Source organism: Canariomyces notabilis (assembly GCF_033297395.1).
Source record: "Canariomyces notabilis strain CBS 508.74 unplaced genomic scaffold N656scaffold_2, whole genome shotgun sequence".
Lineage (NCBI taxonomy): Eukaryota > Fungi > Ascomycota > Sordariomycetes > Sordariales > Chaetomiaceae > Canariomyces > Canariomyces notabilis.
This window is the reverse complement of record NW_027041824.1, coordinates 318,712-334,981: the sequence shown is the minus strand read 5'-3', so window position 1 is coordinate 334,981 and position 16,270 is coordinate 318,712. Positions and strand designations below refer to the sequence as shown.

At 54.8% G+C, this 16,270-nt stretch overlaps 8 protein-coding genes and 1 non-coding gene across 9 annotated transcripts; 4 read left to right on the top strand and 5 right to left on the bottom strand.

Moving 5' to 3' along the window:
* Nucleotides 1-632: 632 nt before the first annotated feature.
* On the top strand, nt 633-704 carry N656DRAFT_t25. The gene has a single exon. It is a non-coding gene; the product is annotated as a tRNA-Arg (tRNA).
* An 882-nt stretch (nt 705-1,586) lies between these two features.
* N656DRAFT_223561 (uncharacterized protein) lies at nt 1,587-3,963 on the bottom strand. The gene is made up of 3 exons (XM_064808934.1): nt 3,153-3,963; nt 2,350-3,080; nt 1,587-2,252 (listed from the first exon to the last, which is right to left on the bottom strand). The coding sequence occupies exons 1-3, from the start codon at nt 3,817-3,819 to the stop codon at nt 1,785-1,787; spliced, it is 1,866 nt and encodes a 621-aa protein (XP_064673663.1). The 5' UTR covers nt 3,820-3,963; the 3' UTR covers nt 1,587-1,784.
* Nucleotides 3,964-4,506: 543 nt separating this feature from the next.
* Nucleotides 4,507-5,681, bottom strand: N656DRAFT_701511 (uncharacterized protein; the record flags this gene model as incomplete). Its single annotated transcript, XM_064810949.1, has 3 exons — nt 4,507-5,209; nt 5,270-5,417; nt 5,477-5,681. The coding sequence occupies 3 exons, from the start codon at nt 5,679-5,681 to the stop codon at nt 4,507-4,509; spliced, it is 1,056 nt and encodes a 351-aa protein (XP_064673662.1).
* A 687-nt stretch (nt 5,682-6,368) lies between these two features.
* Nucleotides 6,369-7,956, top strand: N656DRAFT_723140 (uncharacterized protein). The gene is made up of 3 exons (XM_064812515.1): nt 6,369-6,615; nt 6,676-7,062; nt 7,122-7,956. The coding sequence occupies exons 1-3, from the start codon at nt 6,454-6,456 to the stop codon at nt 7,758-7,760; spliced, it is 1,188 nt and encodes a 395-aa protein (XP_064673661.1). The 5' UTR covers nt 6,369-6,453; the 3' UTR covers nt 7,761-7,956.
* Nucleotides 7,957-8,110: 154 nt separating this feature from the next.
* Nucleotides 8,111-9,769, bottom strand: N656DRAFT_744816 (uncharacterized protein; the record flags this gene model as incomplete). The annotated part of the gene is made up of 1 exon (XM_064812884.1): nt 8,111-9,769. One exon carries the CDS (start codon nt 9,767-9,769, stop codon nt 8,111-8,113), a length of 1,659 nt encoding a protein of 552 aa, XP_064673660.1.
* Nucleotides 9,770-10,075: 306 nt separating this feature from the next.
* On the top strand, nt 10,076-10,528 carry N656DRAFT_786565 (LSM-domain-containing protein; the record flags this gene model as incomplete). The annotated part of the gene is made up of 4 exons (XM_064816536.1): nt 10,076-10,105; nt 10,200-10,271; nt 10,328-10,402; nt 10,454-10,528. The coding sequence occupies 4 exons, from the start codon at nt 10,076-10,078 to the stop codon at nt 10,526-10,528; spliced, it is 252 nt and encodes an 83-aa protein (XP_064673659.1).
* Nucleotides 10,529-10,731: 203 nt separating this feature from the next.
* N656DRAFT_765111 (uncharacterized protein) lies at nt 10,732-11,290 on the bottom strand (the record flags this gene model as incomplete). The annotated part of the gene is made up of 2 exons (XM_064813376.1): nt 10,732-10,910; nt 11,002-11,290. The coding sequence occupies 2 exons, from the start codon at nt 11,288-11,290 to the stop codon at nt 10,732-10,734; spliced, it is 468 nt and encodes a 155-aa protein (XP_064673658.1).
* A 684-nt stretch (nt 11,291-11,974) lies between these two features.
* N656DRAFT_223631 (uncharacterized protein) lies at nt 11,975-13,623 on the bottom strand. Its single transcript, XM_064808935.1, has 5 exons — nt 13,436-13,623; nt 13,122-13,376; nt 12,598-13,053; nt 12,306-12,535; nt 11,975-12,218 (listed from the first exon to the last, which is right to left on the bottom strand). Exons 1-5 carry the CDS (start codon nt 13,536-13,538, stop codon nt 12,162-12,164), a joined length of 1,101 nt encoding a protein of 366 aa, XP_064673657.1. The 5' UTR covers nt 13,539-13,623; the 3' UTR covers nt 11,975-12,161.
* Nucleotides 13,624-14,723: 1,100 nt separating this feature from the next.
* Nucleotides 14,724-16,226, top strand: N656DRAFT_693575 (caspase-like protein; the record flags this gene model as incomplete). Its single annotated transcript, XM_064810670.1, has 4 exons — nt 14,724-14,760; nt 14,947-15,489; nt 15,551-15,989; nt 16,058-16,226. Coding segments are annotated over 4 exons (1,188 nt in total), but the record flags the coding sequence as incomplete, so codon positions are not given.
* Between the last annotated feature and the right edge of the window lie 44 nt (nt 16,227-16,270).

Sequence of the window (16,270 nt, the reverse complement as noted above, 5' to 3'; positions counted from 1 at the left end):
ACCAAGTTGTGGACAAGTCCTATCACATAACAAGAGGTGAACCGTGCAAGGATCAAATCTGTTGGTGCAGGCAGCAGTATCAACTTCGTTGGCGCTGAACAATGTCTGTTGGTTCCGATTTCCGAGCGGGTGTTTTCAGGCTTTCAGCCAGCTGCAGCAACTCCAATCCGGCTTGGCAGATTTTGGCTTCAATTTTGGGTGGTGGGACAGCAGAGTCCTTCGGGACTGTAACTCAGATGGAGGCTGGGCAGGAATCGCGTCGACTGATGAATGAGGCGGTATTCTTTGAGTGACAAGAGCGCAGGTAGGTTCTTGGGAGCTTGGAGGCGCAAGGTTCTCTTTATTGTCTGTCTGACACCCCTAACCCTGCGATCTAACCCAATGCCTTCCAGGTGAAAGCCATGGAAGAAATGGGGTGGTATTTTGTGTGGTTAAAAGTGCGCTTAAGGTTTAAGCGCTAGGCATCCAATCTGAACCACACTAAATACAGGTACTGTCGCTACCGGTGTTGTTTACAGTGGCTCCTTCCCCCTTTGAGGCGCACACCCAAAACACAACGGTGTCACTCGTGAGGCAACCTGATGATGCCTTCACTTATACCCAAAACTCCAGGAAACAAAAAACACACATTCGGGCGTATGGCGCAATGGTTGCGCGTTGCTTTCCGGTGGCAAAGGTTCTGGGTTCGAGTCCCAGTATGCTCGCTCTTTTTGCCCCTTTTACCCCCTTTTCATCCTCTGAGTCTATTGGGTACACGGCACATAGCTGCCTTTACCGCGCATGCCTATTGCATATTACCTACAGTACCTACCTTAGGTATCGTTGTTGCTGGAGCTCTTTGAGACTTGGAGCTTCTTAGAGCTCCTTGTCCCGCAACCTCCCTTTGAGTGACACTGGGACAAACACCCTCACAGCCTATATAGGTGCGCATCCGGGGCCTCGCTGGCAGTCTCCCACTTTCCCGTCTATTGACGACGAGCTTTAGGTTTTACAGTGCGACTACATGTCTACGAAACCTATAACTCGCTGCCATGACAGACAGCGAGGCGTGAGCTGGACTTCTGGGTTCTCCATAGAGATTCTACATGGGACCTAACCAAAACAGCCAGAACGGTCAACGTGGATTGGTAAGTAGTCAAAAGAGAAATGCACAGCGATGTATTAAGGACATACTATTAGTATGGCCTATTGTAGCCTGCCTAACACTGACAGATCTCCCTTAGACACCACCAGATCTCCATCATATCACGATGGCAACCGTGCCCGTGCATGTGGTCTTTGAGCTCCTGATGATGGCTAGCTAAGGTAGTGACCTCAGTTTTGTCTGGAATGCTAGCTGCCAGCCTCTTGAACATGTGACAATCTTCCACTATCATCTTCCCATACATTCATCGGCTTGAGCTCTTTATATCCTGCTTAAGGTGCCCTAGAACTTAGGTAGTGTTGATTCGTCGCCCTCTCCGGTTCCACCTAGGTACCATGCCCCTTTTGTCTTTGCCCTTGCGAAAAGTCTGGCCACACCTCGTTCGCAGCCTACTAGAGTTTCCGGGAACGGTCTAACTTGAGATTATCACAGGAAGGCAGGGTGGCTCTGTGTCGATTCCAGCAGCATGTGTCTCATGAGACACTAGGAGAGACTAGGTACCTGAAGTCTTGGAAGATAGAAAACAGAAAAGGGAGAAGAGAGAATGCAAGAGGGAAAGGGGGGAATAAGGAAAAAGGAAGCAAAAAAGAAGAAAGCAAACTAACAACTGCCTCATTCAACTGCTTCGTAATCTTCGTCATCATGGGTTTTCGCCCTTTGGCTTCCTCCGCCTACCCATACAGCAAAGGCAAAGTATACAGGGAAGGCAGTCTACAAAAATCATGAGATACAATGCCAGTGGTACACCCGGAAGCCAGATTGCGAATATGCTAATGCTGACCTTCGCCCCAACTGACAAATCACTCACAGCTAACTTCCATGTTCCAACGCAGAGAGCTGCTATGACACCGAGAAAAACCCCCCAGCCTAAACCCAGCCACATCTTCCCAAACATCTCATCAGTGAATGGGCGCATGACATACCGTATAATTCTGATCCATCGGCTCATGAATCGGTGGATACCAGCCTTTCTCACACTCTCGAAGAGCGACGGCAGCTGATACAGATTGGATGCCAGTTCCGACCTATACAGAGCGCAGTATGTTACGGCGCTAGTGCCGGCCGAGACAGCAACCCAGTGCCACCAAGTCAACTGTTCCTCGAACTCCTGTACTCCGTTTTAGTTTTGAAGGACAAATAATAGATCAGTGAGTTCGTAGTGTCGGAAGTGGAGGTGGAGGATTGAACGGCCGGGATTCACTCACCTTGATATTCATTCCGAAGGCCCCCGCAACTAGGCTCAGGGGTATGAAGAAGAAGGCCAACTGCGTTAGTTTGGCGACAGACTCGGCTTCCTTTATGGCGCGTGCGCTTTCAACAATTGCTATGCTCGACATGGCGGATTGGAATGTTGTTTGAGTCCGGCGAGATATCCATTCCACATCCGTCTCAAGCCTAGCCAATGTCTTCTCCAGTCTCTCGCTTTCTGAGCAGCTTCCAAGAAGAGGGAGAATTTTTGACATGCGCTGTAAAGACAAGCTCTGGTGAACAAAGATGTTCTGCCATCTGCCGAGTTGCTCTCGCCACTGGGACATGGATTCTTGAAGGACCGCATCTTTGTGCAGAGACAGTTCGATGTCGTCCAGGGCCCGACTTATGCTCTTGACAACGAGTGAGAGATCCTCGCATGCAATCTCGATCATTGCCGTCTTTACTATTCTCTCCGGATTCAAAATGGTATCGCAATTGGCGGCCTGCTTTAGCGCCCGGATAAGTCTGTCCAAAGGTCTTGCTTCGAAATATGGCGTTGCTGTATTTCCACTGACCATGATGCCATGATGATTGCCATGATCACCCCCGGTGTCTGACTCTACCTTAGGCACGTCCTGGATGAAGCACGGGATGACCCTTTCTTCAAGATTCCCGTCTAATCGCCAGGCACTCCACTTAAAATCCAGGACATGAAAGCGGCGAACGGGGTCCACGAGAATGACTCCTGTGAGGATACTTGGTAAGCCTGAGCTGAAAGAAGAGTGGAGTGGCTTGAAGCATGAGAGCCAACGCATACCCATGGATATATCCGCCTGTTTCCCTGACTCGGAATACCTGTAGTATGACAGACACTGCTGAGCTGCGCAAAATCTCGTTTTCTTGCCCTTTTCATCCGAGGAGATCGACAGCAGATGGTAGGGTCGATGTGGCGAAAGGGGCCAAGGAGAATATCTTGTGTGGTCCACGCGAAGCTTAAAAGGGTCGTCAAACGTGGAGACGTTGAATGGCCTACCACTCGATACCAGCTGCTGGATCTCGTGCTCGGCTGTCTTCTGAGCTACGGCTTGCCACCAATTGGCAAAGAAGACATTATCAGCCTTCCATTCCAGTTCTCTCCGCACGTGCTCATCCCCTTCAAAATGGCCTTGAACGAAATCGCGTCGGGTCCAAGGGTCGTCCTTTTTGATCCAGAGTTCCAGCCTCTGTTTCAGGCCTTCGTCTCCTTCGATGGCGAAGACCAAGGCGGCTGTCTCTGATGTGCAAGTATCACGGGGCCAGTACAGCTCTGAGAAGCTAGATGCAAATGTTCTAACGGTGCCATCCTTCAAAATCTCAAGCTTGACAACTTCCGGTGTAAAACGGTAATATGTGAGTTTGAAGACGTCCTCGAGGCTAAAATTCCTGCCGAATCCCGAAGCCTTGATTTCCCTGGCGGTCGATTGATCCGAAGTTGGCTCATCCATACCTACTCCATGGATGACTGAGGAGCGAATGTGAGAACTGATGACGATAATGCACGATCTGGCAGTGTCTAGTAGGTAGCCTCCAAGGAGTCACGGTGGGAACCATCGGACCGTGAGACTCGGGTACTTGAGGATGGCGATCATGGATGCCCAACTCAAACGCGGCCAATAGCTGTTACACTAGAACTGAGACATTTCTAGCCACTGGAAATACGCCAACAAAGTGCCGCAAGTCACCTAGCGTATGCCCGGTAGTGCCTGCCTTGTGTGCAACAGACATTCCAGCAGTCAGGCTACCTTACACGGGATTATGTAAACCGCTGTGCCAAGTTGACGGCAAGAGCTGGTCTCGGGCCCAGACAGATCGGCCTCGAGAGTAGGTCCCACACACACATAAGGAGTGTGGAATCTTATCACCGCTTGGGTCCAGCCCGCGACAGATAGCACAGAAGATGAGCCTAGCGCCATCGCCAAAAACCCTAGCTTCCCGTTGCTAGGAAACAATGAATAGGGGTAAACCCACGAATCCGCGGGATCCTGCTGTTAGACCAATACATTTATGGTATCTAGCTCGAACGACCATTCCGTATACCAAGATACACCGATCCCAGTAGCTATGCTATAACCTCGCACCGCAAACGCCGTCTATGCTGGAGGCTGACAAGGGAAATGAAGCCATCACCCAGGCTACGACTTCATTATTACCCGCCGGAGTATCAATTCAGAGCTCGCTGAGTCGAAGGACCGGGTTTTCGGGTTATACCACATCCACATATGGATGACGAACCACGCCCTGCTGCTTTCCATTTCAACGCGCCCAGAGACGAGGACAGCACCACGTGGTGGGTCGGCTCTGAGTGGTCTCCATAGCTGTGTCCACCTCTTGGCAAAGGCTTGTGAGGGCGTGGGCCCAATGTAAGCTCCTATTCCCCCCTCAGCAGGTTGCTTCCTCGCGGGTTCGTTCCCATTGCCTTGGCCAGAAGTTGGCTTGCCCGATGGGCTCACTTCCCCACCGCCTTGCGAGCTCGAACGGGTCGCCGGCGCAGCCGGCGTTGCCGAAGACATGGAACTCGGGCCACTGACCTCTGCCGGTGGCCTGGAAGCATGCTGTCGGGATTGAATTTGCTCGAGCGCCTTCTGGACGTCTGGGCTGCGAGATGTCGGTAGAGGTGATGAAGTGGGCCCGGGACTCGGGGTGTTTGGAGGTTCAGCCCGCCCGAAACCAAAAAAGGCGGCAACTTCAGCCGCCGTCTGCTTGGTCATGGCCGTGAGAAAGGCCCAGGAGGACAGGGCGAGAGGCTCTGGCCACAGTACCCGATTTAGGAGTTTCGCAGTCTGGGATTTGAAAGGCGCGGTTGCCCATGCTATCGAGTCGTCCGTGATCAAGAGACTTAAACAAACAGAGTCAGTGAGACCGTCTCTAATACTCAAAGCGGTCGTGGCAACATACCCTGACCGTTCATACAGGGGCGGCGGGTGCGTGGGAATATCGATGTCCAACCGAGTGTACGCAATTCTCAGGTTTTGCCCCATTCCGACCCTCTCAAAGAGGAGACTTCGCCCGGCGCTCTTTAGAGCGACTTCAGCAGCTTCGTCTACTAAGCGTTAACACCTAAGCAAGCACCTAAGGGACGGAAGTCACTTGATGGGAGCTCACTCCTCAGCCAGGTGCGGAATTTCGGATCTGTGAGTACCCTCCTGTACTCTACCCATTCTGGACCATTCCTTGAATACGGAGGCTGATCGATACGCTTTGTTGTAAGCGGAAAAGGAATAAATAAAGGCTCATCCTCTTCTTCCTCGTCGACGATAGGGGTGGCAATTAACAGGAGCAAATTATAGACTATGGTGCCTTTAATCATGTAGCCCCTGCGCAGCTCATGGTCAGCAATCATGCTAGCGAGGAACAAGGGAGGAGGGATAGAGGGGGAGCAAACGCGGCTCTCACAGAAATCGCATGCGAGGCTTAGCCTTCTTGACCCTCACTCTTTCAATCCGGACAACCTGGCCGCTGCTTAATCGTGGGGGCAATCTTGACGTATTGATCACTGCTCGAAGCGGAAGGAAAAGGCGCGACATGACGGCAGAAGGCGGCGCGCCGAACCGGCGCCCAAGGACGAGGGGGAAAGCGAGAGAGGATGGATTCGGGTTCGGTGGCCCCGGTGGGCGGAATGTTCGAATAGAGCTCGGGCAGCTATTACGGTCGTAATCAATGCAACATGAATGCCTTGCTTTAAAAATGTCCTTATGGTCAGTAGAATGGGCGCTGGAAGAAACGTTCTGTCGATGCTGGGGTTGAGAGATCACCTAAGTAAGGTATGTAAACTGCTTCGGTGGACGACCATTACCGTCGTCAATTTATCGGGACCCTTGTCGCCCGATTTCGCCTTATCGACGGGCCGGACCCACGCGGTCACAGTCACCAGTGCACAGACCAAGCGCTGCAGGTGCCCACTTGGCGCTGCATGGGTCCCCAGATGCGCCCGCCAACGTTGGAAACTGCGTCAGCTGGAAACAGTGCAGTTGAACCTTTGTCTGGATCCCAATCACGCTTTTGCTCTCCGGTCAGGAATTTATATCCGGCTCCCGCAATTCCACAGCCGGTTAGTTTCCACTGTTTCCACAGACACCACGATGCGGCTCGTTGCCAGTTTAACAGCAGCGGCCCTGTCGGGGCTGGCCCTCGGCGCGAGCCGGCAGAGTGCCGATGTCTACATTCTGCAAGCATCACCTCAGAGCTCACCAGATGTACCAAGTCTCCCTAAAGAAGTCGCCCGCCATATATTCCTTCAAAGGGCATGTTCTGGATGGTCTCCCTTGGAGTATGACCAGCTGCTAACCTGGCTTGTATCACAGACGTCGAGGCAGCGGTACGGTAGCGACCTGCGAGACATTCCCGACTCAGTCGACCCCAAGACAGTGGTTGAACACATTGCAAGATTTGGGAAGAGGCCCACGCCCCTTTTCGCCGATTCGTCCAGGACCGACGCGTCACAGCTTGTGGTACTCCTGGAAGGGTCCACAGCAGAACAATCCGCCAGGCTCGAAAAGGAACTCGGGCAACATGCCGCATTCACCATTTCTGACCCTCCTTCGGCGACTGCCAACAGCCACCTGATGGCAGTCCTACAGAGACTGGGCGTCGCATCACAGCAGCAATGCGACATCTCCGATGTCATCAACCCCTTTGACGACTCCTGCTGGACTGGCCCGTCTGCCGTCGTCAAGTACGACCTTCGAACGGTTCGAACACCCCCTTTTCCCCCACTCGTTTTCACCACGCGTACTAACAGCAAACACAGTCCCCCAAGACGCTAGACACTCTCCTAGACAACATCCCCCGCCTAAACAGAATCGTCACCAATGGCGACCTCGAAGTCCTCCTCGTCCTCCTCCCCGAATCAAGTCGCTCATCCAAGCTCAACCAGTGGAGCGGCAGCAGCAGTAGCAGCAGCAGCAACCCATCCGTATCCGATCTCCGCCGCCGCCGCGACGCCGAAACCGTCATCTCGGACGACACCGTCGGCAACACACGCCCCAGCCATGCTCCTCCCGTTGCCACCGCCGCGACGCGCAAAGCTAAGGCGATACCGCAGTGTTTCAACTCATTCGACAACTGCATGTCCCGGACGGCCAACTGCTCGGGCCACGGCGAGTGTGTCAACAAGTACGGCTCCGGGTCCAGCACCAGCTGCTATGCCTGCGCCTGCCAGGCGTCGGTGGTCAAGCCCGCTGACGAACAGCGCAACCGGGGCGAAAAGACGGTTCATTGGGGCGGGAATATGTGTCAGAAGGAGGATGTTAGCGTGCCCTTCTGGTTGATTACGGGGTTTACTGTGACTATTGTCGGGGCAGTTACTTTTGCGATTGGGATGTTGTTTAGTGTTGGGGAGGAGAAGCTGCCGGGGGTTATTGGAGCCGGCGTTAGCAGGTCTAAGTAAATGAATGTAGGAACGGGTTGGTGGTGGTTGGGTATGGGATGGTGTGTATTCCCGCTCACCGGGGGCCCGACACTGTAGGTTTGCTTGTGTTGGTTACTGGATTGTCTACGGTAGACTCTCAGAGTGTATCATATTGGTCTCGTGCTGTTGTACTCAGAAGAACGGCGTCGGCATGGCAGGAACAGTCAATCGGTTGGTTTTTGTCCTCGTAGAGATGGTGTACAATGCACAATGTTTGTTGGTTGTCTTTTACAATGTCTCGCTTTTTCTCATTGCTATGTACCCGAGCCTCAGGCCTGCAATATGCCCACAGTAGATCTGCACACATTAAACACGGCAACGGCGTCGCCTCAAACCATATCCTCGCCATCATCGGCTTTGGTAGGTGTTGCGCCAAAGCTCTCGAGGCCTCGTTCCCCCGGGAAGTCACCCGCGAGCCCTGGAGGGAGCGGCCTCAGGGGTGACTGGCCCACCAGCTTAGAAGCAGAACCCCCCAGACTCTCCAATGCAGCCTGGTACTTTGTGCCAGCCTGATCCAGGATACCCTGCACCTCCTTCTCCCTCGCCAAAATCTCCTCCTTCTCCTTCTCAAGCCCTGCTATCGTGGCGCGTTTCCTGGTAACCTCATCCTCCAACCCCTGCACAATCTCGCGCATTCGCTGTAGCACCTCATTCAGCTTAGGCAGCGGCTTCATGCGGGGTATGGCATCAGGACCAAGACCGGCACCACCTCCATCCAAGTCCATGACGTCCTGGTCAAGCTCACGGCGGTGCAACCCGTCCATGCCCGCGCGGCGCTGCGCAGCCTCGTACGCGGCGCGCCGCTCCGCCTCGCTGCTGTCGTCGCTGCCCTCGGCATCGGACCCGTCCTCGCCCTCGGCGGCCTGGATCAGCTCCGCCATCTCCTGCCGATGCCGCCGCGCCGCCTCCCGCTCGGCTTTCTTGCCTAGCGCCAGCCCGCCGTCTGAGACAAACTCGTCGTACCCTTCGCCAAGGTCCTCGTCTTCGGCGATTAAGCGTGATTCTTTTTTCTTTTTGGACGGGAAATGTACCGTCACGCGAGCGCCGCCTTGTCCTGAGACTTCTTCTTCGTCGTCGGATCCGCCTTCTAGTGGGATGTACTCTGCTTCCTTGGCTAAGCGGGCCCGTCTTTCTTTCCGCTCGCGGATTTGCGCTTCGGTTAGGATCTGTGGTATCGTGGAGGGTTTTGCGCTAATTGGTGCAAGATCTGTTGGCTGAACTACTAAGGCGCCCTCCAGCTCGGACTGATCGAGTTCCATTGCGTCTTCATCGTCGGGTACCTGGAGGGAAGACAGATTCTGGGGCGTGTTGGGTGTTGAGCTCTGTAGCTCCTCGAGATACTCCTTGCTGTACCGCGGCCGGTCCTCGTCGCCGCCGAATCGCAATGGGAGGCTGCCGGTGAGGTTTTTGAGTGACGCAGACCTACGCAACGCATTGTTTTCCAGCGCGCGCTGACCGAGCGTCCTCTTCGGAGTGAGCTGCTTGGCGCCTGCTCCTGCGGCGGCATCGGTTTCGCTCGCTGCTTCCCCGCTGTCCGTGGGCCCGAACGATAGTCTGGACGAGGCTGGGCGGTTCTTTTGCTTGGTAGAGCCGGACCGGCTTAGCGCAGGGCGAATCACCACAGGCTCGGAGGACTCTTCGTCTTGGTCATCGCGGGATGCGGCAGTCGGGGCTCCGCCCAGCACTGCGCCGGCGTCGTCTTGGTTGATGTTGATGCTCCTGCGGAGGGCGGAGGACTTGGCGGGTTTGTTACGGCCAAATTTGATGCGCCCGTGGGACGCTGATTCTGCCGGCAGCGCATCAGCTTGGTTGCTCTTTGGGAGGTCGATAATCAGCAAGAAGGAGCTATAGATGGGATGCTGGAGTACCGGTTGCGACTTACGGTTGTCTGGCTCGTCGCCGCCAGCTGGCGACGGATTTAGCAAGTCATCGTCGTCGTCGAGAGTATGGATAGCTCGCGGTTTCCTTTTGGCACCAAAGGAGCTCATTTTCTGAAAGAGATGTTACGTCCTTTGCTTGACGTGCCGTCAAGTGGTGATTTGAAGACCTGGTGCAAGCTGATTAAAGCGAACTTAACTGGATGAAGTTATGGACTGTCCATGGCGATTTGCAAGCTACGACAGGAGTAACATTGACCTGAAGTTTATCTTATCTTATCGACACCACACGTGACATTACTGAAGAGCGGCCTGCAACATTTCTGGCGTAACTCAAGGCTGCGGTCAACGCGACCAGCTCCATACCGTTCCTTTTCGGAGGCTGTGAGCGCGACAACACATTACAACACAAGCAAGATGGCGCCCGCACAGCCAGAGCTCAAGAAGGTATGTTATTCATTACCATGCCATTTCCCAACACGCGATTCCAACATCGCAACAGCATCTGCCAGGATAGTCAGACTGACATTTTTGAAACTAGTACCTTGACAAGCGGTTGTTTGTTCAGCTTAACGGCAGCCGAAAGGTCATTGGTGTGCTTCGAGGCTACGATGTGCGTGCTATCTCTCCGGATACGCGAACTCTCAGCGGCTGACGATGGTCGGACAGGTTTTCCTCAACATTGTCCTGGATGATGCAGTTGAGGAGAAAGACAACGGCGAGAAGGCCAAGCTCGGCATGGTGGTGCGTATTCTTTACAATACTTCACCCAGCGTAGGCTGACAGCCCCTGCAGGTCATCCGCGGCAACTCAGTTGTAATGCTGGAAGCTCTCGAAAGGATTGGTGGAGACGAGCGCGGAGGGCGCTAACAAACACGCTTCCACACCTTCGCCTCGCGCGGAGGGTATGATCCTTGGCGGATCCCATGCGATCTTGAGCATCGCAGAAAGGATGATGTAGGAATAGGTTCAGGGTCATGGCGTTCATCTTTGGGAAAAGCGAAAACGGTCAGGGGAAGGGGTCCACAGGGTGGTTTTGTCGGCACCAAGATACCCAACAACATAACCGGATGCTAGATCTTCTCCGCCTTCCACACCTTCTCGTCATAGCCGTCCATCATCGCCCCTGCATACGCCTGAACCCAGCCGCGGATACCGCCAATCATCACCTGGGACTCGATGTCTCCGCCGACTTCATTAACATAGTCCTGCATCCAAGCAGCGCAGCGAGGGCCTCGGCCAAGGGACGACGCTGATCAGAACGAGCCGGGTTCTCATTGTTAGCTGCCCATACATAGGTAGCTTCGGCCGTCGCCAGAGGCGCTTCATTCATGCGCACTTACCGCAATAGAAGATGACCTTCTTGATGCCTGCCTGGGTGCACAGCTCGTACAGTATCTTGCGTGACGGGTAGAAACTGTGGGCCGGCAGGTTTATGGCCCCGCGGACGGCTCCTCCGGTGAAATCTGTTCGGCGTGCGTCCACGAGCAGGAAGTCGCGCGGCTCATCTCCCTCGGCACACTCTTGGTCTTGAAGCAACCGTAATACGTCTTCCGGGCCGATTTTGGACGCTATTGACCTCGGCTCGGGAAATTCTGACCACCACGGAGTGCCGTCCTCGCGTCTGGCCATCTTGAGGCAATGCTCATGCGTGCCGTGTCCATGTTCATGTGCGTGGACCGCCATGGTTGCAATCTCCTGGTCTACCGTGTTCTAGCTGTGGTAAGGTGCTGTATGAAGCTCACTCTGACTTATTCGCCAAGGGTGCTACAAGTTGATTTCTGAACAAGAACCCGACCCAACACAGGCCAAAACCCAGGAAATATGGAGTGATGGAAGTGGCCAGTCTGAGAGATGTTAATTCTCAATTCGATCACCACATCCAAAGGAAGCTGACGTGACACGCTGCATGGATTCAGTTTCAACCAACATCTCTTGCATATCCTTCTAAATTACCAGCGGGACTTTCATCCCCGAATCCCATATGAGACTCGTCCATGCCCACTTTGTGCCAGGGGGTATGCCAGGTTTACCCGTGCCTCGACAATTAAGCCTTCCTTTATCCGGTGTTCTAGACGCTGTTATCTGGCTTATATCCGAGTCATCACTCGCCTCCAAGACACTAACCATGACACAAGGGCTGCGTATCGGGCACTAAGGGAGCCTTCAAATTGGAAGTCTTCTTATTCTGCTTTTGACAATCTACCTAGGAGTTCCCTAGGAGGACGTGACATCAACAATTTTAATCGCTTACAATCTGTGCTAGTGGTCGACATCGCTTTCCGGTGCTTGACCCTGGATGCGTTTGAATCTTTAGATCGAATTATAAGGTGCTATTCTCCCAACGATACGTTGTTCCGGGCTTTATATTCAAAATGGGCTCTTGTTATTTCAATCTCGGGCAACCTACAACAAACTAAAGCGAATCCGTGAGAGAACGCGTTTGTCCAAACCACAAACTTATCCAGATGACCATCATGATCAGCACTCATCGATACTTCCCTTACTCATCATCCTCTTCCTCCTCTTCCTCCTCTTCTTCCTCCGAGGAGGACTCTTCCTCTTCCTCTTCCTCCTCCTCCTCCTCCTCCTCTTCCTCACCTTCCTCCTCTTCCTCCTCCCCTTCCTCGCCCTCACTGCTGCTCACCTCTTCAGCTCCCTCGTATCCACCCCCGTAGTACGGCTGGCTCTGGTGGCCGCCGTGACTCTTGCCGTGCTTCTTGCGAGAGAAGATATTGATATTGATTCTGCCCCCGCGGTCCTCACTGTCAGTCTCAGCAGCATGCGAGGTGGCGGCTTCGGACGAAGAGCCATGAGAACCATGTGAGGCCCCGTGGTGGCCCTCGTGCTCATGCTCATCATGCGACTTCTTCTTGGCTGTGTGGAAAAGTCAGTCAGCAGCCGACTCTCATGTGGAAGGGGCAAATATCAGCACTCACCGAGTTTGTGTCCAATTACCCCGCCGGCAATGGCCCCGACTGCCAGGCCGCCGGCGGCACCCAGAAGCAGGCTGCCGGCGCCCCCTTTCTTGCCCTTGTCCTCGGGCGGGGCGGCGGCTGGTGCGTGCTGCTCCGGATGCGGAGGCGCGCCGTATCCAGCAGGGGGTGGGGCCGAGCCATGTTGGCGGGAAGCATCTTGATACGGAGGAGCGCCGTATCCGGCAGGTGGCTGGGGCGAGCCATGCGCCCCGTGTTGCTCCGGATACTGAGAAGCACCGTATCCGGCAGGGGGCGGGGCCGCGCCATGTTGGTAGGAGGCATCTTGATACGGAGTAGCGCCGCCGTATGCAGGGGGCTGGGGCGAGCTATGCTGCCGGGAGGCATCCGCGGCAGGTGGTTGCCCGGGAAAATAGCCAGGGGCCTCCCACTGCGAGCGGCCAGTGGCCTCCTCAACGTCTAAAGATAATCGTCAGTCCTGCATGATGCTTACCGGCCTTCATAGGCGACATGGGCAAAGTACATACAAAACCAGCGCTGGTGCTGATTACTCCACTGGGCAATCCAGCCAGCCGGAAGCTGTGGCTTGTCGGCAGGAGGCGTGAAAGGCGGGACCGGGCCAGGGCCGGCTTGAGCATGGTGAGCCGATGGCGTTGGCTGGGGCGACGGAGTGGCATAGTTTGGTTGATACTGCTGTGGAGGATAGGAACTCTCGGGCTTCTCAGCCGGCGGCGTCGGCTGACCATATCCCTGGGGCGGATGCTGAGCGGGAGGGTAGTGACCTGGTCAGAAAGTCAGCAGTTGTTGCGAGGTGAGCCAAGTCTAAGGCTGGCGGACTCACCTCCGTGGGCAGCTGGTGCCTCCTGCTTGTGCTCGCCCTTGGGCCCGAGACCCAAACGGCCCAGGTCATCCCCAATATCGGTCAACTTCTTGAAGAAAGACATGTTGAAGCTGGCTTGAGTCAGATGGGACCGGATCTAGTGGGCAAACTTTCAGAGATGTTGTTGGGTAAGGAATCAAAGAGGAACCGTCGGCCCGTCGTTAAGAGAAGTCAAGAGGCTGCACATGCAGTCTTGAAGTCTTGAAGAGTGAGCCTTCATCTCCTTGTTGGCCGTTCAGCGGCACGGTGTTTTAAATCGTTCATCTCTGCGGTGGTGGTCGGTGATGGTCGCGCAGCGGCCTGTTGGTGCAGCCGGATGCATGGCCACCTCCGTGTTGGTTCCTTCAAGCGCTTCTATCCTGCTGTACGACTGGTCGGGTCTGGTTGTCCGACGTGATTGATAGGCGGGCCGTGCAGCACTGTCGGACATTGTTGGTTGACAAATCCCGGCCAAGGCAGCCCGCCAATATCATGTCTGCCTGGACGGTTCCAACTTGATTGAGGTTGATTGAGGTGCTGTACAGTACAGTACAAACCCAATGCGGTGTACTTGACCCTGTCCTTCCAAGAAGGAAGATGGATGATGGATCTGTTGGAGGGGTCGATCGAGTTGAGGTGGGACGACGTTGGCCCAAACCTGAGACCTAACCCCACGCCGATCCTCAGCCTTGCTCAGCTGAATCGATTTCAACCTTATGTCTGTATAGTACGGTAATTACGAAGTACAAATTGAGGAGTTGCTTGTAATTGTCAATGAAGTGAATACGGATACTCCCGGCAGTACTAGTAGCAAGGATGCCCAATACACAGCGGCGTGTGTAAGCAAGTAGTATAACGTGTAGCACTCGTATATTACTGCAAATTATGTCCAATGCACTGCGTCGTTCTATAAGGTATGTAGGATAACCATCGCCATTCTCTAACTTTAAGTCAAGAAAAGCTTTAAGAAATTGTTAAGGTACCCTATTCTCGAATGTTTGTAGCTATTTTAGCCCTAAAAGTGGGCCCCAAGCTGCTGAGCTGTCGATCCTGTCGTGCCATCCCACCATCCCCTCGCAGCTGCATTTGTTCCACCACTTGTCAGAGGCCACCAGCCTAGACCCGCATAAGGCGCAGCGCAAGTTGGTCACAGATCCAACTGCCAGAGAACCAGATTTGAACCGCCATACATTGCCAAATTACCTTCGTTGCAAGCTGAGCTCTATCTCACTCTCTAGATATTCTGCGATTAACTCGGAATTCAGCCAAAATGTCATACGGATATCCCGGTTACGGTTACGGACCCGGTTCCGGGCAACAGCAGCCCCCGCCGCCAAGCCACGGATACGACCAGCCTCAATACCCCCCTCCCCAACACGGCTACGGGCAACCTCCGCCGCCGCCAACCCAAGGATATGGCCAACCTCAATATCCTCCTTCTCCGCAGCCGGGCTATGGACAACCGCAATACCCTCCCCCACAGCAGGGTTCAGGTTACGGACACCACCCGCCGCCGCCGCCTGGCCCGGACCAAGGGTACCGACATTACCCTTCGTCGCAGCAGGGCTACGGACAGCATCCGAACCCTCCGCAACGGCAGTACCAGCCACCGCCAGGACCTCCTCCGCAGGGTTACGATGCCTACGGCTACCCGATCGCTCATGGTCCCGGATACGGCGGTTCCGGTACCTCGCGCGCCGCCCCGCCGCCGCCGTCCGGAATGCAGGAGTTTGGTCACGGAGCACCGCACAGCTACAAGTTCCAATACTCCAGCTGCACGGGCAAGCGCAAGGCGCTCCTGATCGGCATCAACTACTTTGGCCAGAAGGGTGAGCTGCGCGGGTGCATCAATGACACCCGGAACGTCTCGGCATTTTTGATCGAGAACCACGGCTACAAGCGCGAAGACATGGTCATCCTGACCGACGACCAACAGAACCCTGTCATGCAGCCCACCAAGCAAAACATCATCCGCGCTCTGCAGTGGCTCGTTGAAGGCGCTCAGCCAAACGATGCTCTCTTCTTACATTTCTCCGGTAAGTCCACGACCTAAACTCTACCGTACCTTCCCCTTCAGAACTGACAAGATCCATACAGGCCACGGCGGACAGACAGAAGACACCAGCGGCGACGAGGAGGATGGCTACGACGAGGTCATCTATCCCGTCGACTACGAGACAGCAGGCCACATTGTCGACGACGAGCTGCACCACTACGTGGTGAGCCCCCTGCAGGCCGGCGTGCGGCTGACGGCCATCTTTGACAGCTGCCACTCGGGCTCCGTGCTGGACCTGCCCTACATCTACAGCACCAAGGGCATCCTCAAGGAGCCCAACCTCGCCAAGGAGGCCGGCCAGGGCCTGCTCGAGGCCGTCGGCCACTACTCCCGCGGCGACCTCGGCGGGGTTGCCAAGACCATCTTTGGCTTTGCCCAGTCGGCCATGAGGGGCAATGATGCGTATGAGCATACCAAGAGGACCAAGACGTCGCCTGCTGATGTGATCATGTGGAGTGGTAGTAAGGATGATCAGACTTCGTAAGTTGAGCGGGTGGATCTGTGGTTGGTGTTTGCACAGTTGTTGACGAGTATGGTTGTTTGAACAGAGCCGACGCCACCATCCAGTCGCAGGCCACGGGTGCCATGTCTTGGGCCTTCATTTCGGCGCTCAAGCAGAACCCCAAGCAAAGCTACGTTCAGCTGCTCAACAGCATCCGGGATGTCCTCGAGACCAAGTACACGCAGAAGCCCCAGCTGTCGTGCAGCCACCCTCTTGGTGAGTTTTCAGCCTCTGTATTACGGCTAGTGTTGGGGTTGTT

Coding starts and splice junctions, on each gene's coding strand:
- N656DRAFT_223561 (XM_064808934.1), bottom strand. CDS start 3,819: ATGGATGAGCCAACTTCGGATCAATCGACCGCCAGGGAAATCAAGGCT. Junction 3,081..3,152: donor ACAGGCGGATATATCCATGG/GTATGCGTTGGC, acceptor GTATCCTCACAG/GAGTCATTCTCGTGGACCCC. Junction 2,253..2,349: donor CCTTCGGAATGAATATCAAG/GTGAGTGAATCC, acceptor AACGGAGTACAG/GAGTTCGAGGAACAGTTGAC.
- N656DRAFT_723140 (XM_064812515.1), top strand. CDS start 6,454: ATGCGGCTCGTTGCCAGTTTAACAGCAGCGGCCCTGTCGGGGCTGGCC. Junction 6,616..6,675: donor GCCATATATTCCTTCAAAGG/GCATGTTCTGGA, acceptor CTTGTATCACAG/ACGTCGAGGCAGCGGTACGG. Junction 7,063..7,121: donor TCAAGTACGACCTTCGAACG/GTTCGAACACCC, acceptor CAGCAAACACAG/TCCCCCAAGACGCTAGACAC.
- N656DRAFT_223631 (XM_064808935.1), bottom strand. CDS start 13,538: ATGTCTTTCTTCAAGAAGTTGACCGATATTGGGGATGACCTGGGCCGT. Junction 13,054..13,121: donor TCAGCACCAGCGCTGGTTTT/GTATGTACTTTG, acceptor GATTATCTTTAG/ACGTTGAGGAGGCCACTGGC. Junction 12,219..12,305: donor GATACGAGGGAGCTGAAGAG/GTGAGCAGCAGT, acceptor GAAGAGGAAGAG/GAAGAGTCCTCCTCGGAGGA.